At 38.2% G+C, this 25,475-nt stretch overlaps 1 protein-coding gene across 4 annotated transcripts in view; it reads left to right on the top strand.

Moving 5' to 3' along the window:
* Nucleotides 1-25,475, top strand: part of PLS1 (plastin 1) — a 147,696-nt gene that overhangs the window by 74,577 nt on the left and 47,644 nt on the right. For all 4 annotated transcript variants that reach the window (XM_056807957.1, XM_056807956.1, XM_056807958.1 and 1 more), the window contains one exon: nucleotides 16,412-16,520. In XM_056807957.1, the coding sequence (XP_056663935.1) occupies nucleotides 16,451-16,520 (70 nt within the window). In that variant the 5' untranslated portion in view covers nucleotides 16,412-16,450. The remainder of the gene's footprint in view (nucleotides 1-16,411; nucleotides 16,521-25,475) is intronic.

Here is a 25,475-nt window from a genome sequence, read left to right as displayed (position 1 = left end):
CAAATTGTCTCCCTCCCTTCTATTCTATTCTCCCCTCTCCTGGAACTGTCAAGCAATTCAATTTGGGTTATACATTTTTATTATGCAAAATATGTTTCCATTTCATTAATTTTGTAAGTGAATAGTTTGATAAAACCTAAACCCTAAAACATATCCCTAAATAAACAAGAGAGAAAGCATATGCTTCCATCTGCTTTCTTACCACAACAATTCTTCCTCTGAAGGTAGATAACATTCTTTTTCATAAATCCCTCAGAATTATCCTGGATTATTGTATTGCTGGTAATAGCAAAATCCAATACATTTGATTGGTTCACAGTATTGCTGTTCCAATATTTCTCTAGTTCTGCTTATTCACTGCATCAGTCCACATAGGTCTTTCCAGCTCTTTCTGAAATCCCCCAGTTCATCATTCCTTATAGCATAATAGTATTCCATCACAATCACATACCACAATTTGTTCAGCCATTCCCCAATTGAGGGACATCCCTTTAGTTTTCAATTCTTTGTCGCCACAAAGAGCAGCTATAAATATTTTTGTACAAATAGATCCTTTCCTAATTTTTTTTTATCTCTTTGGGATACAGACCTAATAACAATATTACTGGATCAAAGAGTACGAATTCTTTTATAGCCCTTTGGGCATAATTCCAGATTGCCCTCCAGAATGGTTGGATCAGTTCATAACTCCACCAGCAAAGCATTAGTGTTCCAATTTTGCCAAAATCCCTCCAATATTTATTATTTTCCTTTACTGTCATATTGGCTAATTTGATAGGTGTGAGGTGGTATCTCCATAGTGTTTTAATTTGTATTTCCTTAATCAAGAGTGATTTCAAATTTTTTTTTCATATGATTATTGATAACTTTGATTTCTTCATCTGAAAACTGCCTATTCATACCCTTTGGCCATTTATCAATTGGGGAATGATTTGGATTACAATAAATTTGACTTAATTCTTTATATATTTGAGAAATGAGACCTTTACCAGATAAATTTTTGGATAGTTTTGTGATGTAATTGCTATAGATGTCAGAGGCAGCTAGGTGGTACACAGGAGAAGAGGCTGTACTTGGAGCTGGAAAGATCATAGTTTGAATCGTGCCTCTGGCACCAGCTGTGTGTCCTTGGACAAGTCAGGTAACTCTCCCAGCCTGTTTACTCCTCTGTACATTGACTTACCTAGGTTCATACAGTCAAGTGTCTGAGAATTTGAACAGTCTTTCTGTCTTCAATTCCAGTATCTCATCCACTGTACCACACAGCTACAGCAGAAAAGCTGACTGGAGAGGGAACCCTCTACCATATATTATAGTGGGTTCCCCTCAAATCTGTACATTTAAAGAATGAATAATAACGGACTTTACAAAAAAGGATAAAAATGAACTGCGATATCTTGACTCTTTTGTTAGTACAAAGTTTGATTTGCTTTGGAGGAAAGAATAATCTTAAAGGTAAATTTTTAAAAAGATCTTCAAATTTGTATTGGAAAAGAAAATTCAATCAGTCAGGGCAAAAATAACTTATTTTAAACATCAAGGAAATAATTTTAGGATTGTACAATATTATTTTATCTAAAGGAAAGAACTGATCTCTTGAGTGGCCTGCTGAATGAACTTCTAAGAATACCAGGATTTCTAAAACAAATTAGTAGATAATTATTCATTTTACAGAAGTGGTCTTTGTTTACAAAAGGATTTAATGGAGAGTTAATAGTTACCTAATGCATTTTAAATTGTTGAATTAAAAAAATTCACTGACCCACCCTTCCTTCCTTCCTTCCTTCCTTCCTTCCTTCCTTCCTTCCTTCCTTCCTTCCTTCCTTCCTTCCTTCTTTCCTTCCTTCCTTCCTTCCTTCCTTCCTTCCTTCCTTCCTTCCTTCCTTCCTTCCTTCCTTCCTTCCTTCCTTCCTTCCTTCCTTCCTTCCTTCCTTCCTTCCTTCCTTCCTCCCTTCCTTCCTCCCTTCCTTCCTCCCTTCCTTCCTCCCTTCCTTCCTCCCTTCCTTCCTTCCTTCCTTCCTTCCTTCCTTCCTTCCTTCCTTCCTTCCTTCCTTCCTTCCTTCCTTCCTTCCTTCCTTCCTTCCTTCCTTCCTCCCTTCCTTCCTCCCTTCCTTCCTTCCTCCCTTCCTTCCTTCCTCCCTTCTTTCCTCCCTTCCTTCCTTCCTTCCTTCCTTCCTTCCTTCCTTCCTTCCTTCCTTCCTTCCTTCCTTCCTTCCTTCCTTCCTTCCTTCCTTCCTTCCTTCCTTCCTTCCTTCCTTCCTTCCTTCCTTCCTTCCTTCCTTCCTTCTTTCCTCTCCCTCTCCCTCTCCCTCTCCCTCTCCCTCTCCCTCTCTCTCTCTCTCTCTCTCTCTCTCTCTCTCTCTCTCTCTCTCTCTCTCTCTCTCTCTCACACACACACACACACACACACACAGACACAGACACCCACACCCACACACACACACACACACCTCCCCCCCTCCCCCCCTCATGTATCGGTTCCAAAGCAGAAGACCAACAAGAGCTAGGCAATTTAGGTTAAGTGACTTGCCCACAGTCACATAGTTAGGAAGTGCTGTGACCAGATTGGAGCCCAGGACCTGAGTATCCAGGTCTCAAGGCCTGAATTTCTATCCTCTGTGCCACTTAGCTGCCAACTGGTTGATCAGTCCTTTGTATTTTAGCACAAATAATTCTTGCCTTACTTGTTAACTATGGGATTGTTTCAGTTTTGTATTGATATTCCTAGGATGCAGTAGGTATTAAATAATTGTTTGCCGATTGATTTTCTGATGACCTTGGCTAGAAGGGATAATTTTAGAACATGGAATACTTCAAGGGAAAGACAGGTCTTAGAGGGGTGCCATTTTGGGGGCTTGGGAAATGGATGGAGCCATGGGGATCCTGCAGAGGATATACAGAGGAATGCAGAAAAGGACAGGTCATCAGGACATAGATGACAGCAACACGTTTTGCTTACTTTATAATTTTTACCGGGGGTAAAAATTCTTCTCCACACTTCATAGCACAAAATTTAACATGACTTTAGAACTTTAATGTTAGATGTAATGAGATGTTATTTGCACATTGTCTGGCACATAGTAAGTACTTCATAAATTCTTGTACCTTTCCACTTTAATGTGAAGAAAAAAGACCTTGTGACCTGTTCAGCCATATGCCAAATGTAGATTCGTGTTGGGAGTCACATCTCTCTAATTCTGATTTTAAAAAAAATGCTGATTGTAGCTTACCCATCCTAAAGCTCTGCAGTGATGATTTTGTTAATACTTTTTTAAAAAGTCAAGGAAATTAGAAATTTGAGGTGGAGACAGAATGATCAGGTCTTATTTTATCTAGACTGGCAGATTCATTTATAGTGAGGGCCTGATAAAGCCTTTAGATGTTTGTTTTGCTATGTTAGGAAATCTGTTCTGAGGATCAGAATTATTGAGAAGAGAAGAGACTTTTATTTGCTAAATTGGAGCTCAATGCTAGAAGGATGAAAATTGAAGATTATCTTAAAGTTAGGGCAATGAGGTGACTCAATGGCTAGAAAATAAAGGCTGGAGACAGGAGGTTCTGTGTTCAAATGTGACCTCAGACATTTTTTACCTATGTAACCCTGGGAAAATCACTTAAGCCCAGTTGCTTAGCCCTACTATTCTTCTGCCTTAGAACCCATATTTAGTATCAATCCTAAGATAGAAGGTAAAAGATTTTAAAATTTTATTCATTTATTTATTTTTACCAATTATGTGTAATAAATTTTCTTATAAGTTTTCCAAAGTTATACAGTCCAAATTGTCTCCCTCCATTCTTCTCTCCCCCCTTCCAGTGCTGGCAAGTGATTTGACATGTATCATCATCCAAAATATATTTTCATATAGTTCATTTTTATAAGTGAATAATCTTGTAAAACTAAAACCCCAAAACATAAACCCAAATAAACAAATGGAAAAGTGTATATTTTCATCTGTATTCTGACTCTAACAGTTCATTCCCTGGAGGTGGATAGCATTCTTTTTTGTAAGTCCCTCAGAACTGCCCTGAATCATTGTAATGCTGAGAGTAGCTGAGAGTCTGTCACATTTGATCCTTCCACAATATTTCTGTTTTAGTAAGAAATAAAAAAAAAAAAAACAAACCTTAAAGGTCCAAGCCACATCAGTTAATGCAGTGGATTTTTTTTTATCCCTAAAGGCATAAAAAATAGAGATGAGATAAAAATTTTTATTGCAAAGTAGAATTCAAATAAATTTTTTGCATCAGTTGAGTTTCTTGGTCCTTTTAGTGTTAAACCAAAATAAAAACATTTGCTACAATGAAATCAGTGACAGCAGGCAAACAGGACATCAAAGTCAAACTTGATAGAAATTAGAGAAAAAAATCAATGTGTGTAAAAGTGATATTACCTCAGGTAGTCAGAATGGCTGGGGAGGAGTCATTAGTCCATGGTGTGACCACTGGACAACAATTCTTTCTACTTTGTATCTGCAGGTCTTTGTAGTAGGTTGTCTTGATATTCCTCACATTTCAGTTGACTCCTGGGTTCTTTTTCTTGGGGATACAGCTGTTTAGGTGCTTGGGTATCTTTATAGTGGCAAACATCCCATCTTCTACAGTAAGCCTTTCCCAATCTCCCTAAATTTTGGTGTCTTCCTATTGCTGATTATCTCCAATTTAACCTGTACATAGTTTGTGAATATACTCGTTTGTCTCCTTCATTGGACTATTGGCTCCTTGAGGGCAGAGTCTGTTTTTTATTTTATTTTATTTTAAAACATTTCTTCGTTTTCACTGCTCAGCACAGTGCGTGGCTTTCAGCTGGCTCATAAAAACACTTAACTGACTGACTAATTCTACTATATCCCAAATTGCCTCAAACACTAGCAGAGAGCCTTTTGTCTTATAGATATCCAATAAATCTTTGATTAATTCCTCTAACTGAGATATGTTTTGAAAATAAATCAACCAGTTTATTTTGAAGAAACCATTTTCTTTTGGTAGGGAAATGAATTATGTCAGCACACAAACAGTGCCTATGGCGCTTTTCTGCACACTTTCCCATCTGATCTGAGCTCATCATGGGCTCTGCCTCTAGTGGTCCAGGGGGAGATTTTGAATGTCAGCCTAGTCAAATTCAGAGTACGTAGTTTGCATAGTTTGCATCTGCTTTGTGGAGCATCAATAGGGCTCTCCCTTTCTTCCTGAAACTTGACATACCACTTTATTACATGCTTGTCTTCTCTCCATGAAGCTCATGTAGACAGTTTTGTAGTTCCTTAAGAGGAACAGTTGTATCCCTCTTTTAAATGCATCTGGCAACCAACTCATAGATTATAGTACTTGGGCTGAGGATAAATTAGGAGGAGAGCAGGCATTTTAAATTTAGGCTACACCCAGTTACAGTTACAGCTGATCTTCTACTTGGCTACTTTTCCACACATACATGCCTAGCAAAAAATTTAAGATCTGTACAAAGCAATAGTAATTAACCTCATATACTCACTGTTTCGGTTGCCTTCATGTTATTGTATTTTATAAAAACTCAGAGAAGTGTGGCAATATCTACATAGGTATATTGAGTTATTTGAAAAATTACTGGTGTTGGGTCAGATAGGTGGCACAGTGGAAAGAGAGCTGGAGGTCCTGGGTTCATATTTGACCTCAGATACTTCCTAGCTAGGTGACCTGGGGAAGTCCCTTAGCCCCAGTTGCTCAGCTCTTACTGCTTATCTGCCTTGGAACTAACTTTTTTTTTTTTTAAACCCTTACTTTCCGTCTTGGAGTCAATACTGTATATTGGCTCCAAGGCAGAAGAGTGGTAAGGGCTAGGCAATGGGGGTCAAGTGACCTGCCCAGGGTCACACAGCTAGGAAGTGTCTGAGGCCAGATTTGAACCAGGGACCTCCCATCTCTAGGACTGGCTCTCAATCCACTGAGCTACCCAGCTGCCCCCTGCAACTAACTTTTAAACAATTACCAGCATTATTTTCCAGAATCTAGTGAAGAATACCACAAATCATTCAATGGTTTTCCAGATATTTTGCCGTGTTAGTGTCTATAGAGATTTTTATGAAAAATTTTGACTGATATTAATATGATTGCGAATATTTGTTACATTATTTAAATAATATCTAATTTCAATGACAAAATATTACTGATATTATAATAAATTATATCCATGGACCAAGGTGGGCTCCATTTACTCCAGCTGCCCATTCTATTCCCTTCAGTGCTCTGGATTAATTATGAGGTTGTGTTTGAATATAGGGTTGTGATATAAACAAAATAACCCAAATTACAGCCATTGGTGAGTATATATAGTGACAAGAAGGATCTCACATGGATGCATTTTATCAGTATTCCTCATAAGATCCCATCTACCAAGTCACAAGGATTTGGGTGTTTTCAAGCCTCCTAAATGCATTTTTCCCCCCAAAAGGCCATGCTTTCCATATGTTAACTACTCTGAGCATAGAAAAGGGTCTCTCAATAAGAAGCATGGCATTTCCTCTGTGAATCACTTACTTAATCAGCTTGTCTGCTGTTTTTCCAAGATTATGGGCAAGCTAAAGCTATTTTAGGCAGTAACAAATGGCATCCACTTAAATCTGGCATATAGCGATGAGGGAAGAATAAAGGTCCCAGGTTGATTTAAAATGCAAGGACGAGAGAAGGGCAGTTCATTTATAGCCTTTCTGTGGTGTGTACACACTAAAGTTGAACAGTTATTTTTAAAACTTGTGAAGAAATTCCGAACAATCAGAACTATTTTGAAGGTAGTCAGTATATTCAGGAAGGCCAAAGCAACAGAGATTCGAAGCCAACAGGAACAGAATTAGCATTTTCAAGACTCAGGAAAAGTCCAAAAGGTTAGTGCTAACTATTTACAGTGCAGGAGTAACATCGCTATGCTAGTTTCAAATATGGAAAGACCTACTAAATGTAATGGTGATTCTATACAGAGGAAAGAGGCACCCTACCCACCCCTACTAAAACAAAATAATGTATCTGTGAACCAAAGAAAGCTCCATTTACCTCTCCATTCCTCAGTTCCTTCCCCACATCCCTTCCCATTCTGGTGATCTGAAGCACTTATGATTATTTCTGAGATAGTATTTGAGTTAAAGTGTTAACTTAAGCAATCAATAGATGCAACTCAGAAAAACCTGGAAAGACTTCTATGAACTGATGCAAAGTAATGTGAGCAGAACCAAGAGAAGACTGTACAATAACAAAATGTTGTTTGATAATCAACTGTGAGATACTAAACTATTATCAGCAAAGTGAAGTTTCAAGATAACTCCAAGAGACTTATGATGAAAAATGACATCCACAGCCAAAGAAAGAACTGCTGGAGTTTGAATGTAGATTAAAATATACTACTTTTCACTTTATTTGCATTATGAGTTTTTTCTTGTAAATGTGCTACGTCTTCTTTCACAGCATGAGGAATATGGAAATATGTATTGCATGACAGCACTGGTATAACCTATATCAGACTGTTTACCTTCTTGGAGAAGAGGTAGAGAGAAAAAGGAGGGACAGACTGGATCACAAAATATCAGATAACAGTTGCGAAGAATTGTTGCTACATGTAATTGAAAAAAATTAAATAAAAAAATAGACATAACCAATGGACTACATTATTTCAGAACCGAGAGAAATTTATGTGCAATTAATAAAAAACATGCTCCAGTATGTATTTGAGAGGAAAATCAATGACCTCTCAAGTTTTACAAGATGTTCTTTTCTAAATTTCATTGACTAATAAATTGAAACTGGGATATGCTTCACTGAAGAATTAGGGGCAAGAGTTGGATTTCTCTCAAGCAGTCTTTTCACTTAATTTCAGTTTTCCTCTTTTTTTTGAGGTATATAATAGGAAAAATAAACCAATAAACATTTATTAAGCACCTACTGTATGCCAGGCAATGTGTTAAGTGCTGGGAAAGGTTATGTGAATAATTGCATATAATTTATTTGCAGGCATTTATTAAACATCTACTTATGTGTTAGGTGTTTGCTAACCATTAGGGGTAGGAAGAAAGTGAAAAATAGTCTCTTGCACTCAAGGACCTCACAGTCTGGTGGGGAAGACAGCATGCAAGTAACTATGGAACTACAAGAGATAAAATACAGTAGATGGAAGGTCCCTAAAATGTCTGGGCAGTTTATTATTCTCATATAATGTGTTGCTTCTACCTACTCAGACATCTTTTCTCTGTTATCATCCTGGTTGCTGTCATTGAATCAGATAAGTTATACTAGAAAATTACAGTAAAGACAAGAGAAGTACTGAATCAAAGGCAATTGGAGAAAAATGATGGAGATCATTAATGAACTAAAAAACTACTGAAGATCATTAGAATATGATAATATTTTGAAAATATCAATATGAAAACAATACAGAATCTAATGTGCTATGAAGTGATATAGAGCTAACATATCTTTTGGCTTCCTAATGTTTGGATATTCTCATTTTAAATTTCTTTTTTTATTAATTAATTAATCTCATTTTCAATCTCAATTTAAAATATTTTAAATTTTACTTTCTCACCTTAACATCTGTTAGATTTATAAATGCTACACTTTAATTTCCTGAAATTTAAAAATGCATATTTATATATCAAGATAAGGTCAAAATGGGCACAATGATTTGGCCATAAAAGATGATACTATAAGCAAATTAGGGGAGCATGGAATAGATAACTTGTCAGATCTATGACAAGAGGAAGAACTTAGGAGAACTGGGTCAAACTTATAAGACTACGGGTCATATCCCAATTGATAAATGGTCAAAGGATATGAACAGCCAGTTTCCAGATGAAGAAATCAAAGCTTTCTATAGTCATCTGAAAAACTGCTCTAAATGATATCTATTAGAGAAAGGCAAACAATCCTGAGGTACTACCTCATACCTATCAGATTGACTAATATGACTGAAAAGGAAAGTGACAAATGTTGGAAGGGATATGGGAAAATTGGAATTCCAATGCCCTATTGGTAGTTGTGAACTTATCCAGCCATTCTGTAAAACAATTTGGAACTATACCCAAAAGGCTATAAAACTGTGATTAAGCAATACCACTATTAGATCTGTGTCCCAGAGAGATTTTTTTTTTAAATATATTTTATTTGATCATTTCCAAGCATTATTCGTTAAAGACATAGATCATTTTCTTTTCCTCCCCCCCACCCCCCATAGCCGACGCGTAAGTCCACTGGGCATTAGATGTTTTCTTGATTTGAACCCATTGCTTTGTTGATAGTATTTGCATTAGAGTGTTCATTTAAAGTCTATCCTCTGTCATGTCCCCTCAACCTCTGTATTCAGGCAGTTGCTTTTTCTCGGTGTTTCCACTCCCATAGTTTATCCTTTGCTTATGAATGGTGTTTTTTTTCTCCTGGATCCCTGAAAGTTGTTCAGGGACATTACACCGCCCCTAATGGAGAAGTCCATTACGTTCGATTATACCACAGTGTATTAGTCTCTGTGTACAATGTTCTCCTGGTTCTGCTCCTCTCGCTCTGCATCACTTCCTGGAGGTTGTTCCAGTCTCCATGGAACTTCTCCACTTTATTATTCCTTTGAGCACAATAGTATTCCATCACCAACATATACCACAGTTTGTTCAGCCATTCCCCAATTGATGGGCATCCCCTCGTTTTCCAGTTTTGGGCCACCACAAAGAGCACAGCTATGAATATTTTTGTACAAGTCTTTGTGTCCATTATCTCTTTGGGGTACAGACCCAGCAGTGCTATGGCTGGGTCAAAGGGTAGATATTCTTTTGTCGCCCTTTGGGCATAGTTACAAATTGCCCTCCAAAATGGTTGGATCAGTTCACAACTCCACCAGCAATGAATTAATGTCCCTACTTTGCCACATCCCCTCCAGCATTCATTACTTTCCTTTGCTGTTATGTTAGCCAATCTGCTAGGTGTGAGGTGATACCTCAGAGTTGTTTTGATTTGCATCTCTCTGATTATAAGAGATGTAGAACACTTCTTCATGTGCTTGTTAATAGTTTTGATTTCTTTATCTGAGAACTGCCTATCCATTTCCCTTGCCCATTTATCAATTGGAGAATGGCTTGATTTTTTGTACAATTGATTTAGCTCATTATAAATATGAGTAATTAAACCTTTGTCAGAGGTTTCTATGAAGATTTTTTCCCAATTTGTTGTTTCCCTTCTGATTTTAGTTATATTGGTTTTGTTTGTACAAAAGCTTTTTAGTTTGATGTAGTCAAAATTATTTATTTTACATTTTGTGATTCTTTCTATATCTTGCTTGGTTTTAAAGCCTTTCCCCTCCCAAAGGTCTGACATGTATACTATTCTGTGTTTACCCAATTTACTTATGGTTTCCTTCTTTATGTTTAAGTCACTCACCCATTTTGAATTTATCTTGGTGTAGGGTGTGAGGTGTTGATCTATTCCTAGTCTCTCCCACACTGTCTTCCAATTTTCCCAGCAGTTTTTATCGAATAGTGGATTTTTGTCCCAAAAGCTGGGATCTTTGGGTTTATCGTATACTGTCTTGCTGAGGTCGTTTTCCCCCAGTCTATTCCACTGATCTTCCTTTCTGTTTCTTAGCCAGTACCAAATTGTTTTGATGACTGCTGCTTTGTAGTATAGTTTTAGGTCAGGGACTGCAAGGCCCCCATCATATGTGTTTTTTTTCATTAATTCCCTGGATATCCTTGATCTTTTGTTCTTCCAAATGAACTTTGTTATGGTTTTTTCTAAATCAGTGAAGAAGTATTTTGGTAGTTCAATGGGTATGGCACTAAATAGATAAATAAGTTTGGGTAGGATGGTCATTTTTATTATATTGGCTCGTCCTATCCATGAGCAGTTAATGTTTTTCCAATTGTTCAAGTCTAGTTTTAGTTGTGTGGCGAGTGTTTTGTAGTTGTGTTCATATAGTTCCTGTGTTTGTCTTGGGAGATAGATTCCTAGGTATTTTATTTTGTCTAAGGTGATTTTGAATGGGATTTCTCTTTCTAGTTCTTGCTGCTGAGCTGTGTTGGAGATATATAGAAAAGCTGATGATTTATGTGGGTTTATTTTGTATCCTGCAACTTTGCTAAAGTTGTTGATTATTTCAATTAGCTTTTTGGTTGAATCTCTAGGATTCTTTAAGTAGACCATCATGTCATCCGCAAAGAGTGATAACTTGGTCTCCTCCTTGCCTATTCTGATACCTTCAATTTCTTTATCTTCTCTAATTGCTACTGCTAGTGTTTCTAGTACAATGTCGAATAGTAGAGGTGATAATGGGCATCCTTGTTTCACTCCTGATCTTATTGGGAATGCATCTAGTTTATCCCCATTGCAGATGATATTAGCTGTTGGTTTTAGATATATACTGTTTATTATTTTTAGGAATGACCCTTCTATTCCTATGCTTTCTAGTGTTTTTAATAGGAATGGGTGTTGTATTTTATCAAAGGCTTTTTCTGCATCTATTGAGATAATCATGTGGTTCTTGCTAGTTTGCTTGTTGATGTGGTCAATTATGTGGATGGTTTTCCTAATGTTGAACCAGCCCTGCATCCCTGGTATGAATCCTACTTGATCATGGTGAATGATCCTTCTGATCACTTGCTGGAGTCTTTTTGCTAGTATCCTATTTAAAATTTTTGCATCTATATTCATTAGGGAGATTGGTCTATAGTTTTCTTTCTCTGTTTTTGACCTGCCTGGTTTTGGAATCAGTACCATGTTTGTGTCGTAAAAGGAGTTTGGTAGAACTCCCTCTTTGCTTATTATGTCAAATAGTTTGTATAGTATTGGGGTCAACTGTTCTCTGAATGTTTGATAGAATTCAGAGGTGAATCCATCAGGCCCTGGGGATTTTTTCTTAGGAAGTTCTTTGATGGCTTGATGGATTTCAATTTCTGATATGGGATTATTTAAGAATTCTATTTCCTCTTCTGTTAGTCTAGGCAGTTTGTATTTTTGTATATATTCATCCATTTCTCCTAAATTGGTGTATTTATTGCCATATAATTGGGCAAAGTAATTTCTAATGATTGCCTTAATTTCCTCCTCATTGGAGGTGCTGTCCCCCTTTTCATCTTTAATGCTGTGAATTTGCTTTTCTTCCTTCCTTTTTTTAATTAGATTGACCAGTACTTTGTCTATTTTGTTTGTTTTTTCAAAGTACCAGCTTCTTGTCTTATTTATTAAATCAATAGTTCTATCACTTTCGATTTTATTAATTTCTCCCTTAATTTTTAGGATTTCTAATTTGGTTTTCTGCTGGGGGTTTTTAATTTGATCGCTTTCGAGTTTTTTCAATTGCATTTCCAATTGATTGATCTCTGCTCTCCCTTGTTTGTTAATATGAGCTTTCAGGGATATGAATTTGCCTCTGATTACCGCTTTGGCTGCATCCCAAAAGGTTTGAAAGGATGTTTCGCCATTGTCATTTTCCTTGATGAAATTATTAATTGTTTCTATGATTTCTTCTTTAGCTAAACGGTTTTGGAGTATCATATTGTTTAATTTCCAATTGGTTTTAGATTTGGTTTTCCATGTACCATTACTAATCATTATTTTTATTGCCTTGTGATCTGAGAAGGCTGCATTCATTATTTCTGCTTTTTTGCATTTGTGTGCTATGTTTCTGTGACCTAATGTATGGTCAATTTTTGTGAATGTGCCATGTGGTGCTGAGAAGAAGGTGTATTCCTTTTTATCCCTATTTATTTTTCTCCATATGTCTATTAATTCTAATTTTTCTAAGATTTCATTCACTTCTTTTACCTCTTTCTTATTTATTTTTTGATTTGATTTATCTAAATTTGATAATGGTTGGTTTAAGTCTCCCACTAGTATGGTTTTATTGTCTATTTCTTCCTTCAATTCTCCTAGTTTCTCCATTAGAAATTTGGGTGCTATATTATTTGGTGCATACATGTTGATTAATGATATTTCCTCATTGTCTAGAGTCCCTTTTAACAAAATATAATTACCTTCCCTATCCCTTTTGATCAGGTCTATTTTTGCATTGGCTTTATCAGATATCATGATTACCACTCCTGCCTTCTTTCTATCAGTTGAGGCCCAGAAGGTCTTACTCCATCCTTTAATTCTGACCTTGTGGGTGTCAACCCGCCTCATGTGTGTTTCTTGAAGACAACATATGGTAGGGTTTTGGATTCTAATCCATTCTGCTATTCGTCTACGTTTTATGGGTGAGTTCATCCCATTCACGTTCAAAGTTATGATTGTCATTTGTGGACTCCCTGGCATTTTGATTGCCTTCCCTAATTCTAACCTTTTCTTCTTCGGCTCTACCTTTTAGTCCAGTGATTTACTTTGAATCAGTCCCCCTTGTCCCCTCCCTTGATGTTTCCCTTTTTAGTCCCTCCCTTTTTGTTCCCTCCCCCTCCCCCCTCTCTTTCCCTCCCTTTTTGTTCTCCCTCTCCCCCTCCCCCCCTTGGTTTTCCCTTCTCCTTACCCTTGTTGGGTAAGATAGAATTCAAGATCCCAATGGATCTGGATGTTTTTCCCTCTCAGAGTTGATTTCCCTGAGATTGAGGTTTAAGTAAACCCCCCCCCTCTCTTCCTCTCCTTCTTATAGGAGTTTTCTTCCCCTCCCCTTCCCCTGTGAATCTTTGTGTGAGAACCATTATTCTATTTGGTCTTTCTTTACCCCCTATTTATACATTACATTTTCCCCACATATTAGTATACATAGGTTGATATAAATGTAGTCCTTATAGAAGAGAGTTTGAGTAAAAGAAGATAACATTTTTCCCCTTTCCTTAATATTTACCTTTTCAGGTATTCCTTGCTCTTTGATTTTCGGTATCAAACTTTCCACAGAGCTCTGGTCTTTTCTTTGCAAAAAGTTGGAAGTCTTCTATTTTGTTGAATGCCCATACTTTCCCTTGGAAGTATATAGTCAGTTTTGCTGGGTAGCTGATTCTTGGTTGGAGACCCAGCTCTCTGGCCTTTCTGAAGATCATGTTCCATGCCTTACGATCATTCAGAGTAGAACTTGCAAGGTCTTGGGTGACCCTGATTGGCATTCCTTTATATCTAAATTGTCTTTTTCTGGCTTCCTGTAGGATTTTTTCTTTTGTTTGATAGCTTTGGAATTTGGCAATTACATTCCTGGGAGTTGTCTTTTGGGGGTTTAGTGTAGAAGGTGTTCTGTGAGCTCTGTCAGTGGCTGTATTGCCCCCTTGTTCTAGAATCTCTGGGCAATTTTCTTTGATTATATCTTGTATCACCATGTCCAGTTTGGTGTTTATTTCTGGCTTATCTGGGAGTCCAATTATTCTTAAATTATCCCTTCTCCCCCTATTTTCCAGATCTATCACCTTGTCGGTGAGATATTTTATGTTCTCTTCTAATTTCTTGGTATTTTGGCTTTGCTTTATTGATTCTTGCTCTTTTACACGATCATTGTCTTCCAGCTGCCTGATTCTGGCCTTTAAAGCCTGGTTTTCTTTTACAGTTTGGTCAAACTGGTTTTGTAGATGCGTGAATTTCTTTTGCATTATTTCCAACTTTTCCTCCCAGAAGGCTTCCATCTTTTTGGTCATTTCTGATTCAAATTCTTCATAGGTTTGTGGAGAGTTTCCATTTCCTTTGGAAGGTTTTGGAGCATTTTCTTTTATATTATCTTCTGTCTGCTCTGTATTTTGTATTTTGGCTCCATAGAATGTGTCCAAAGTCGCCCCTTTCTTCTTATTTTTCTTGGTATTTTGGGGCTTCTGTGGTTCTGTGGAGTTTGCCATTTCTGAATGTGGAGGATTAGTTTTTCTTGTCTCTTTCTGGTGTTCAGGGGCTTTAGTCCTGGGCAGATAGTTCTATGAGCTTTCCCTGGGTTAAACTGAATATGCCTCACTGGAACTGGAATGGAAGGATCGGACCACGAGGCCACACTCTCCCCCTGGCTCGATTTCCGGAAGTTGCCTTCAGAATCGCTGGCCGTGAGGCTGTTTCGTAGGCCTGCGGGGGGATGGGCTGCCGCTTCCCCAAGCTCCGAGAGCACAGACTTTCACTGAGACTTGGATAGCAGGATCCAGCCCGTGAGGCTGTCTTGCCCGCCCTGAGGGTTGCTGTTGTTTTGACCAGCTCTTTGCAGCGGAGGCCCCAGGCAGTAACTTTCACCCGGACCAACGGGCTCTCTGCAGCGGAAGCCCCAGGCAGTAACTTTCACCCGGACTGGGACTTGGGTAGAAGACCCTGAGGGTTGTTGTTCCTCAGACCCTGCTCTCTGAGCCCTGCGCGGCTGCCGCTTCCGGGAGCCTTGGACTCTGCGCTCCTACCCCTGAGGTCCGAGGGATCTCGGGTTCTGGCTTTTAAGGGGAGCCGTACCTTTTGAACCGGGTCCGGGTCCAGGAGGAGGGTTCCCAGGGTCTGTGCTGTTGATCGTTTTGAATTTCGGCGCCTTAGGAGCTTCTAGTTTGAGATCGGTCGGGAAGGGTTTTCCGGAGATCTGAACTTCAGCTTTCTCTAAGCCGCCATCTTAACCGGAAGTCCCGAGATTTTTTTTTAAAAAAGGAAAAGGACCTGTATGTACAAAAATATTTGTAGTAGCTCTTTTTGTGGTGGCAAAGAATTGGAAATTGAGGGGATACCCATCAGTTGGGAATTAATTGAACAAGTTGTAGCATATAATTGTAATAGAATATCATTTTGCTATGAGAAATGATAAGCAGGATGGTTTCAGAAAAACCTGGAAAGTTATATAAACTGATGCAAAGTGAGGTGAATAGAATCAGAAGAACACTGTGTATAATAATACTAATTTTGTCTAAAGAGCAACTGTGAATGACTTTAGCTATTTTCAGCAATACAGTGGTTTAAGAGAATTCTGAAGGACTTAGGAAAAATGTTCTCTACCTCCAGAGAAAGAACTGTTGAAATCTGAATGTAGATTTTAGCATAATTAAAACATTTTCCCCTTCTTTTTTGTGTTTCTTTCACAACATGACCAATTTGGAAGTATGTTTTATATGACAGAACATGTATATCAAATTGATTGCCTTCTCAATTGGGAAAGGAGGGGAGAAAGGGAGAGAATTTGGAACTCAAAAAAAATTTTAAACAAATGTTAAAAATTATTTTTATATGTAATTGGAAAAATATAAAAATATATTTTAAAATCCATGTTCACTAGAAAAATCAAAACTCTAAAATCAAAACTATGCACTCTATTGAGAAATGTTATTGCTATAAAAAAGCACAAAGTATGAGAAATACTATAAATTATTAGTTATTATTTTAGTGGACCATATTAGGATGATATAGTGTACTAAAGGACTAATTTATATATATTGTGTCTTAGGACAATCCTTTATATACATTTTTAAATGTCCTTTTCCCTGTGCTTAAAATATTTAGATAAATATTTCCAAAGGACCTAATTTTCTTTTAATAACTTTGCTTATTCTAGATCTAAAGCATAGAAAGCAACAACTTCTGTTGTCCAAAGATGGAAAATAATACAACTACCATTTCTCGGGAAGAATTGGAAGAACTTCAAGAAGCATTCAATAAAATAGGTATGTTTTGGAAAAATGAAAAGTTTTTTTTAAACATTAAAATACCCGAAAAAAGGATAGTATTTCCTTCCTTCACTGTCTCCTTGTCATTTCCCACCTCTCTTCCCCTCTCCCCCCTTTTTAGAGAAATAGTATTCCTTTTATTCTTGTAATAGCTTTACTGAATTCTTTCTTTTCCTTTGGAGATGAATTCACTGGCGTGAATTTCTCAGTGATCTGAACTTGACAGTCTTTGATCGTTTCTTTGCAGAGAATAATCCAGGTTAATGAGTGACAGTGTAACTGAATACACTTAACAGGGTGTCCTCACCTGCAGAGAAATATAGAACCACTTCCTTATGCATAAACTGAACTCTGATCTCTGAATTGCTGTTGGTGGCACCATCTCTTACTGGTTCCACAAAGTGTTATTTTTCAAGATTATTGTCTATATTCTTCTTGATATTCAGGATTTACAGGTGTGCAGTATTTGGAATTTGTCATATAACTCTGAATAGCTCTTTATTCATTTTTGGTTGGAAATCTGCAATCTGCTCACAAAATATCTGCAGAGTGTTAGAGAAAGAGAATGTGTTATGTGTACCTCCCTGTGCTCTTACTGGAAATGTAGAGAAATAAAGGCTGAGCTTTGGGATGAGGTGGTCATGCAAAGGGACCCTACACACAAACTCTTCCCCCAGCCGATCCTTTTAATTTCCAACAACAGTGGAAAGTTGGATTATGAAAGTAACAGGGGCAGATGTCTGAAAAGAGAGGGTAGTCTAGTTTAGTTGGGATACTAGAAATCTCATAAGCTCAAGTTAACAAGCTTAAACTAATTTAGATGCAATATAAAATTATATCTAATTATATCTAAATTATATCTAACCTCAGTACTGAGGTTGAAAATGTAATTTAGCAAATTATTTAGAAAGTAATTTAAGTTAATTTAGCAAATATTTATTGAGTACCTATAACAGACAAGATACTGGGTTAGACCATTGGGCTATATCTATATCTATGCACATACACACATATATATGTATATGTGTGTGTATAAATCAATGCTGTTTAGTCAATTTCAGTTGTGTCCAACTTTTTGTGACCTCGTTTGGGGTTTTCTTTGGCAAAGTTACTGAAGTAGTTTGCCATTTCCTTCTCTTGCTCATTTAATTAGTGAAGAAACTGAGGCAAACTGGGTTGAGTGATTTACTCAGGGTCACACAACCATAAAGTGTTTGAGGCTGGATTTGGACTCAGATCTTCTTGACTACAGGTCCAGTGTGCTAGCCACTGTGCCGCCTCTTTACTCCTGTGTTGTATATTAATTGTACTTTATGTATTAATTCATTTGTTTTATATATAATTTGTTTATATTATGCACATATATGCATATATATTTTTCTCTATATTTTGTTTATTGAGACTAATTAAAAAGGCACAAACATAGGGCATATATTTACATGGACATTGTAATACACATATATAAAACAGATGAATTGAGATATAGCCCATTACTGAAAGGAGCTTATTCCGTTAAATAAAAACCAAGACATATTTAAATAGGCAAAAGGAGTTAAATGGCTTGCCTGAGGTTACATAACTAGGAAGTGTCTCAGACTAGATTTGTATCCAGGTCCTTCTAACTTCAGGCAAGGCACTCTATCCACCATGTCACCTAGATTTCCTATAGACAAATAATTCTGGCTGCAGATTTAAATATAATTAGCATCATAAAATAATCAGAGAATTTTAGAGTTAGAAGGGGGCCTCATTGGACATGCTAAAAATCGTAGCAAACATTTATATAGTGATTGATGGTTTGCAAATATTAGCCCATTTCATTGTGCCAGTGATGCTGTGAGATGGGTGCTATTATTATTCCCATTTTACACATAAGTTAACTGAGGGTTAAATGAGGTTAAATGATTTGCCTAGTGTCAACTTTCTAGTGTTTGAGATAAGATTTGAACTCAGGTCTTCTGTACTCTATAGATTCTATCAACTGGGCTACTTCTCTGCCTCTGGTTATTCAGTCTGACCCTAGGAATCCTCAGTGGAATCTACAGTACCCAACAAGTAATTATTTAGCCTCTTGACTGAAGACTTGCAATGAGGGGAATCTCACCACCTCCTGTTACATCCCATCCTACTCTTGGGCAGATCTAATTGCTACCCAGTTTTCTCTGACATCCAGCCCAATTTCACCTCTTCGCAGTTTCTAATCCAATGCCTGTGGTTTTTCTCACTGGAAAGAGAACAAGTCTAATTTATCTTCCATGTGACACTCTTCCCACACTTGAAAAGAGATGTCATATTGCCCCTCCCTGTGTAGTTACTTCTCCAGGCTAAACACCCCTGGGAGCTTCAGTTTCCTCCTGTGACATGGACTCAAGGTTCTTTGTCATCCTTGTTGCCCTCCTCTGAACCCCTTCTAGCTTGTCAATGTCCTGCTTAAACTGTCGCACCCCAAAATGAACCTACTGTGATACTGTTGTACACAGTGGGACTACCTCCCCTTTTCTGGAAGCTGTGTTTCTCTTAAAAGAATCCAAAATTACATTTCCGTTTTTCTCTGCCCCATCACTTTGCTGACTTGTGCTCAGGTCACCAACTCTTCTGCTCCTTCTCAGTCAAACTGCTATCCCATTCTGTCCTTGTGACATGGATGTGTGTGTGTTTATTATATTTATAATGGAGAGAAATGCTAAATTTAATTTAGAGGGTAGTGAAAATAAAGCTGAAATTTCTTTTCTCCAACCGAAACCATGGACATATCTATGGATCCTTTGGAGGAAATTCTGTAGACTTCAGCTTAATAACTTCTTTTCCTATATGAAGTCTTTAAGAAGTTCTTACAAATTCCCTGTCCCTCTGCATTGAGTTATCCCTACCTACCTTTTATTTAGGTACTTAATGTTGCTAATATTTATTCTGGGCATCTTTATATATGTTCACATCGATTTTTTTAAACCAAACTCTGAATTTCTATATTGTTTGGCACTTGGTGGAAAGAGAGCTCCAGTTGGTATCCAGGTATTTGAAGTCTTTATCACTACTCTATCAGGAGAAGAATATATCTAAATACTCTGCTCTGGAGGAGGTTCACAATAAGAAACATATTAGTTTGATGAGGATATCAGAATAAGAAGCATAAGATTTCAGGAGTGGAAAGCATCACTGAGGTCACCTAGTCTACCCGGGACCTATATAGTAATCCACTATATAATATGCATCATGTTTGCCTGCAGACCTCAAGCAGAAAAGAATTTTATGGGGCAGCAGGCATGGAGACAGGAGGTCCTGGGTTCAAATGTGGCTTCAGATACTTCCTAGCTGGATGACCCTGGGGAAGTCACTTAACCCGAGTTGCCTAGCCCTTACTACTCTTCTGCCATAGAACTGATACTTAGTATTTATTCCAAGACTGAAGGTAAGTGGTTTAAAAAGAAAGAGTAAAGGAAGGACAGAAGGAAGGAAGGAAGGAAGGAAAGAAGGAAGGAAGGAAGGAAGGAAGGAAGGAAGGAAGGAAGGAAGGAAGGAAGGAAGGAAGGAAGGGAGGGAGGGAGGGAGGCAGGCAGGCAGGCAGGCAGGCAGGCAGGCAGGCAGGCAGGCAGGCAGGCAGGCAGGCATTCCCTCTGACTGTCTGGTTCTTCCTGTTTTAAGGTGCAGCCTCAAACCAACTTCATCTTCATTCTTTTTTAGGCAGTACTCCTGATTCTCCCAGGTGTTTCTTTATAATGCACCCTCACCTCTTTCCCCTTCTCCTTCTTCTTTTCATTCCTCATCAGAGTATAAGCTCTTTGAGGTCAGGCACTATATTTTTGCTCATATTTGTATTTCTGGCACTTATCCCAGTGCCTGGCACAAAGAAAGCACTTACTGAATTCTTGATGGCCTGATCATCCTCAGAGAGCCAAACTCAATTGGTTGTGATCTGACCAGGGCAGAGTGGGGTAGCATTTCCCAGTGATCCTGGGAATGCCAAGCACTTCTCTTCTCCTGAGTGATGCAGGCTAAGATTGCATTGGCTTTTTGAGCCACAATATCAGCCTGTTGACTCTTTGAGTTTGTCCCCTCCTCCAATCCTGTGGCATCCCTGCCTTGTGAATTTGATCTTTCAAATGTAAATGTAAGAATTTGCATTTATCCCTGTCAGATTTCATCATAGCCCAGTGTTGTAGCATGTCCTGATTTTTTTTTTTAAACCCTTACCTTCCATCTTGGAGTCAATACTGTGTATTGGCTCCAAGGCAGAAGAGTGGTAAGGGCTAGGCAATGGGGGTCAAGTGACTTGCCCAGGGTCACACAGCTGGGAAGTGACTGAGGCCAGATTTGAACCTAGGACCTCCAGTCTCTGGGACTGGCTCTCAATCCACTGAGCTACCCAGCTGCCCCCAGCATGTCCTGATTTTTTAAAAAATCCTGGTTCTATAATCCAGTGTGTTGACCATGCCTTCCAGCTCTTTGTCAACTGCAGATTCAATGTATATGACTATGTTAATCTCCTCTGGGGAAGGGTTGGGGTATGTGCTGTGAGTAGTAGCAGAGGATGGCAAGGTACTTGTGCTGGGTTCCTGAGTACCCTGCTTTCCTGATTGAGGTTGCATGGTCTGGAGCCACTTGGATGTAGTGAGCCAGGTGAGTTTTCACTCACTCATCAGGATATTTCAATGCCAGAATGCAGTGCCTGGACTAGTGGATTATCTCCCTGGCCAAGGAGAAGGGGAGGCAGAGGAAGGGGACTTTGTCTCTCTATAGGTCCAAAGTAGAAGGTCTTTAGGAGTAGCTAGGTGGTGCTAGATGATGGACAGAGTGCCTTGGCCTGGAGTCAGAAAGACTCTTCCTCCTGAGTTCAAATCTGGCTTCAGGCACTTACTTGCCCAATGACTCTGGGGAAGTCACTTAACCCTATTGGTCTCATTTTCCTCATCTGTAAAATGAGCCAGAGAAGGAATGGCAAACCACCCTAGTATCTTTGCCAAGAAAATCCCAAAGGATGAAACAAAGAGTCTGAAACAACTGTACAAGAACTTTCTTTCTGATGGAGAGAAGGGGACAGTGGCCAATGAGAGGACAAGATGCCTGCTCCATAGGCTCTGTGGGTCTTCCTGTGGTTGGGAACTTTCGGAGATCAGTGACTGATACAATTATCACAGTGACTGTTCTTTCAGTACCCAAAGCTGTTGTTTGTGTCAACCTGGTGACAACTCATGAGGGTAGCTGGGGTCTTCCTACTCTTTCTCTACTTAACTTGAGTATCAACTTACATTTGGGCATTTTTATTTTATCCTTTCTAGTTCAAATATCATTCTTGTTGAGAGCAAAACAGCCAGGCACATCTGTCCTCCATCCCCTATCATCATACATAGATCCTTCCAGAACTATAGTATGGTACCACCACCAGTTATATCATCTCCTCTTCCTTTATTCTTTACTGTTTGATGTTCTCTTACTTGATGGCAACCTTGAATTTATATAATCATTCTTTAGAATGCAAGTTGTTTTTGGTTGGTCTCCCTAACTGAAATATCTCTCTACTCTAGCCCATCATCCACGCAGCTGTCAAAATGGTCTTTCTAAAGCCTAAGTCAGACCATGACACACCACCACATGCTCATTGGAGAAATTCTAGTGGCACTTTTTTGTCTCCAGGCTCAAATATAAAATCCTTGGATTGACTTATAAAGCTTGCAGTAACCTGACATTCCCTATACTATCTCCCCTCCCCTTGAAATATTCTGTGATCTATGACACTGACCCTCTCTACTGTTCTTTGCTCACAGTACTCCATTTCTAGACTCTAAGAATTTTCCTAGGTTATCCCCTATTCTGGGTACTTACTCCCTTTTCATCTCTCTCCCCTTCATCATCCTAGCTTTCCTGGCTTCCTTCAAGGCTCAGACAAAACCTGACCTGCTACCAGAAGCCTTTGTCATACTCCTTATTGCTACTGTTTTCCTTCCTTTGATTATCTCCAACTTATTTCTGTAGCTGTTTATCTCATTTGTACATAGTTGTTTGTATGTTGTCTCCCCTATTAGACTGTGAGCTCCTTGAAGGCTGGAACAATTTTTGTCTTTCTTTGTATCCCCAGCACTCAGCCACTGCTTGGCATATATTAGGCACTCAGTAAATACTGGTTGGCTCTGATTTTTCTTAGAGAGTTTAATTTTCTGCTCTTTGGAGAGAGCCTCATCTTTTTGCTCAGCTCAGAGTGCTCAGGGGTCCTTGCTCCCCTCTAATCTTATCACAGAGGTCAGAATTCCCTTTCTGCCACTTCATATCCTTTTCCTTCTGTGCTTTGAGATTGAAACCCATTTTCCTTCTTAATTAGCTCTTTATTCTCCTTGATAATCTGCAGAGAGACATTGCACCAGTTCTTTTCCTTTTTTTTTTTAAATGTAGAATACCTTATAGCTTAAGCATAGATAGAAGTCATTAGGCCATAATAGAAAGTCAAACATAAACCCATCCCTACACAACCACTGCCCTCAGTCCTGCCACTGAAGAACTAATCTAATCCCCCTTCCACATGCCAGTCATCCAATCCTGAGAGACAGCTGTTATGGCTACCCTTCTCTTCCCCAGACTAAATATCTCCAGTTTCTTCAGTTGATTCTCATATAGAATTTGAACATTGCTTTGAGAAATGTATAGTTTGAAGAGACAGAAATGCAGTGGAAGGGCATAGGAAATGATAGAAGTAAAGGCCCACGGTAAGAATATTCAGGAGATGTTGGTTTTTGGAAAACTAAGAAAGGGATTGCAGTGAGTTTGTTCTAGCACAGAGTATATAAAAGGAAATAATTTGTTATAGAAGTGCCAATAGATTGGGGCCAATCTGTGGAGAGCCTTGAATGCCAGACTGCAAGTTTGATCCGACTTTATTCTCTGAACAGTGAAGGTTTTTGTTTTTTTAACAAGAGAAATGAGTTATGATCAGAATTCTGAGTGTGCAGGATAGACTGGACAGTTAGGAGACTGTTACAGTGGTCCGGCCACAAGGGGTAGGAAGGGCTTGAGTAAGCCTGTTGGCAAGGGGAATTGAAAAGGAAGGATGGATGCAAATGATAGAGCCTGTGTGCCTGGGTAATTGGTTGGATATTAGATGGAAGAGAGAGGGCAGCACTGCAGATGACTTAAAAGTTTTCCACTCAAGTGACTCAGAAAATAGAGACTTGAAGAATTCAGGGAGAAGATATGGTTTATAAGTGAAGATGATGAGTTTGGTTCAGGACATAATGAGTCTGAAGTGACAAGGGACATCCAAATGGAGATTTTCTGTAAGTAGTTTGAGAAGGAAGATCTAGAGATACAGGTTTGGGTATCAACTACATAGAAGAGACATTTGAAGTCGTGGGAGCAAATATCTCCAAAATATAATGTAGAGAGAAGAATAAGAGAGCTGAACATAATGAATATACACCCTCACATACACAAATCACAAATGTATGTGATAGAGGCAGAGGAGCCAGGGAAGGAATACAAGCTATCTAAAACCTGAGGTTTCCTGGAAATAGTAGTTCTTTGCACATGTGCTATAAACAAAAATAATTTATGTATGCATGTACATATACACATTTAATTAATTTAATTAATACATTTAAACAAAAATAATTTATGTGCACATACACATATGTTAATTTTATTAACGTGTTTAAAATAATTTATGTATATATATGCATATATATATATATATATATATACACACACACATATATATGCTTTTAGGTTTTCTTGGGAAATATACTGGAGTAGTTTGCCATTTCCTTGTCCAGTTCATTTCCTAGGGGAAACTGAGGCAAAGAGTATTAAGCGGCTTTCTTGGGGGTCACACATCTAGTAAGTGTCTGAGGCTGGATTTAAACTCAGGGAGATGAATCTTCTTGACTCCAGAACTGGCACTCTGTCCACTGCGTCATTTAGCTGCCCATGTGTACACTTAAACACATGTACTCATCCCCTCTTACTCCCCAGACCTCAGAATATAATTTGCATTAATGTTAATGGTCTTGTAAGAATTTTAATTACAGAATTTCTTTGCTTTGGGGTATAGTGTGAAATTTTGCAATGAAACCATTGCCTCAAAATGGTGTGTTTTTCACAATATTCTTGTTAATAACTTGCTTTTATAGAGCCTTGGGCTGTGTTAATTAATGTATATCATTTCCTGAAGGCTTAGCTTTGTAAGACAAAAACAGGACAGTAGTCAAAAGCGTTTGCTCATCATAGACAGTGAAGAAGAAAAGTTAAAAAATACAAGTTCTGGTTTGATATCACTAAAAAGAAAAACCCTGTTAATGTTATAGGAGTAATTAGTTAATTTTATTGTTTCTTTCTTTCTTTTTTAACCCTTACATTCTGTCTTGGAATCAATACTGTGTATTGGTTCCAAGGCAGAAGAGTGGTAAGGGCTAGGCAATGGGGGTCAAGTGACTTGCCCAGGGTCACACAGCTGGGAAGTGTCTGAGGCCAAATTTGAACCTAGGACTTCCCATCTCTAGGTCTGACTCTCAATCCACTGAGCTACCCAGCTGCTCTCAATTTTATTGTTTCTTAAAGTGTTAGAGAGCTCGCAATGTCAGGAATGAATTTGCATTCTTGCCACTGTAGCATTTGAACTCTAATCTCTCTGAGTCATGTATGTGTAATCTTGACATATTTATTTAATGACATTTGAATAAATACTTCATTGTAGAAACAATGCCTCGCAGCACAATGACTTGTGCGATGTTGAGGAAATGTTAACACTACCAGTGTGTGTATTGACCAATTCCATAGTTTACCTCACTTTAAAGAGAAAATCTTTTTGGGTGTGTGTGTCAAACTAAGGCAGACCTTCTGTTTTAAACCGAACTTCTTTGTATCCCCTGCTTGTTGTATAGTGCCTTGCAAAAAAAGGAAGGAAATAAGCATTTACATAGTACCTACTGTGTACCAGGCACAGTGCTAAATGCTTTCCAAATATTATCT

The sequence above is a fragment of the Monodelphis domestica genome, chromosome 8 (assembly GCF_027887165.1).
Source record: "Monodelphis domestica isolate mMonDom1 chromosome 8, mMonDom1.pri, whole genome shotgun sequence".
In the NCBI taxonomy this organism is placed as follows: domain Eukaryota; kingdom Metazoa; phylum Chordata; class Mammalia; order Didelphimorphia; family Didelphidae; genus Monodelphis; species Monodelphis domestica.
The sequence above is the reverse complement of the archived record's forward strand: the minus strand, read 5'-3'. Positions and strand labels throughout refer to the sequence as shown.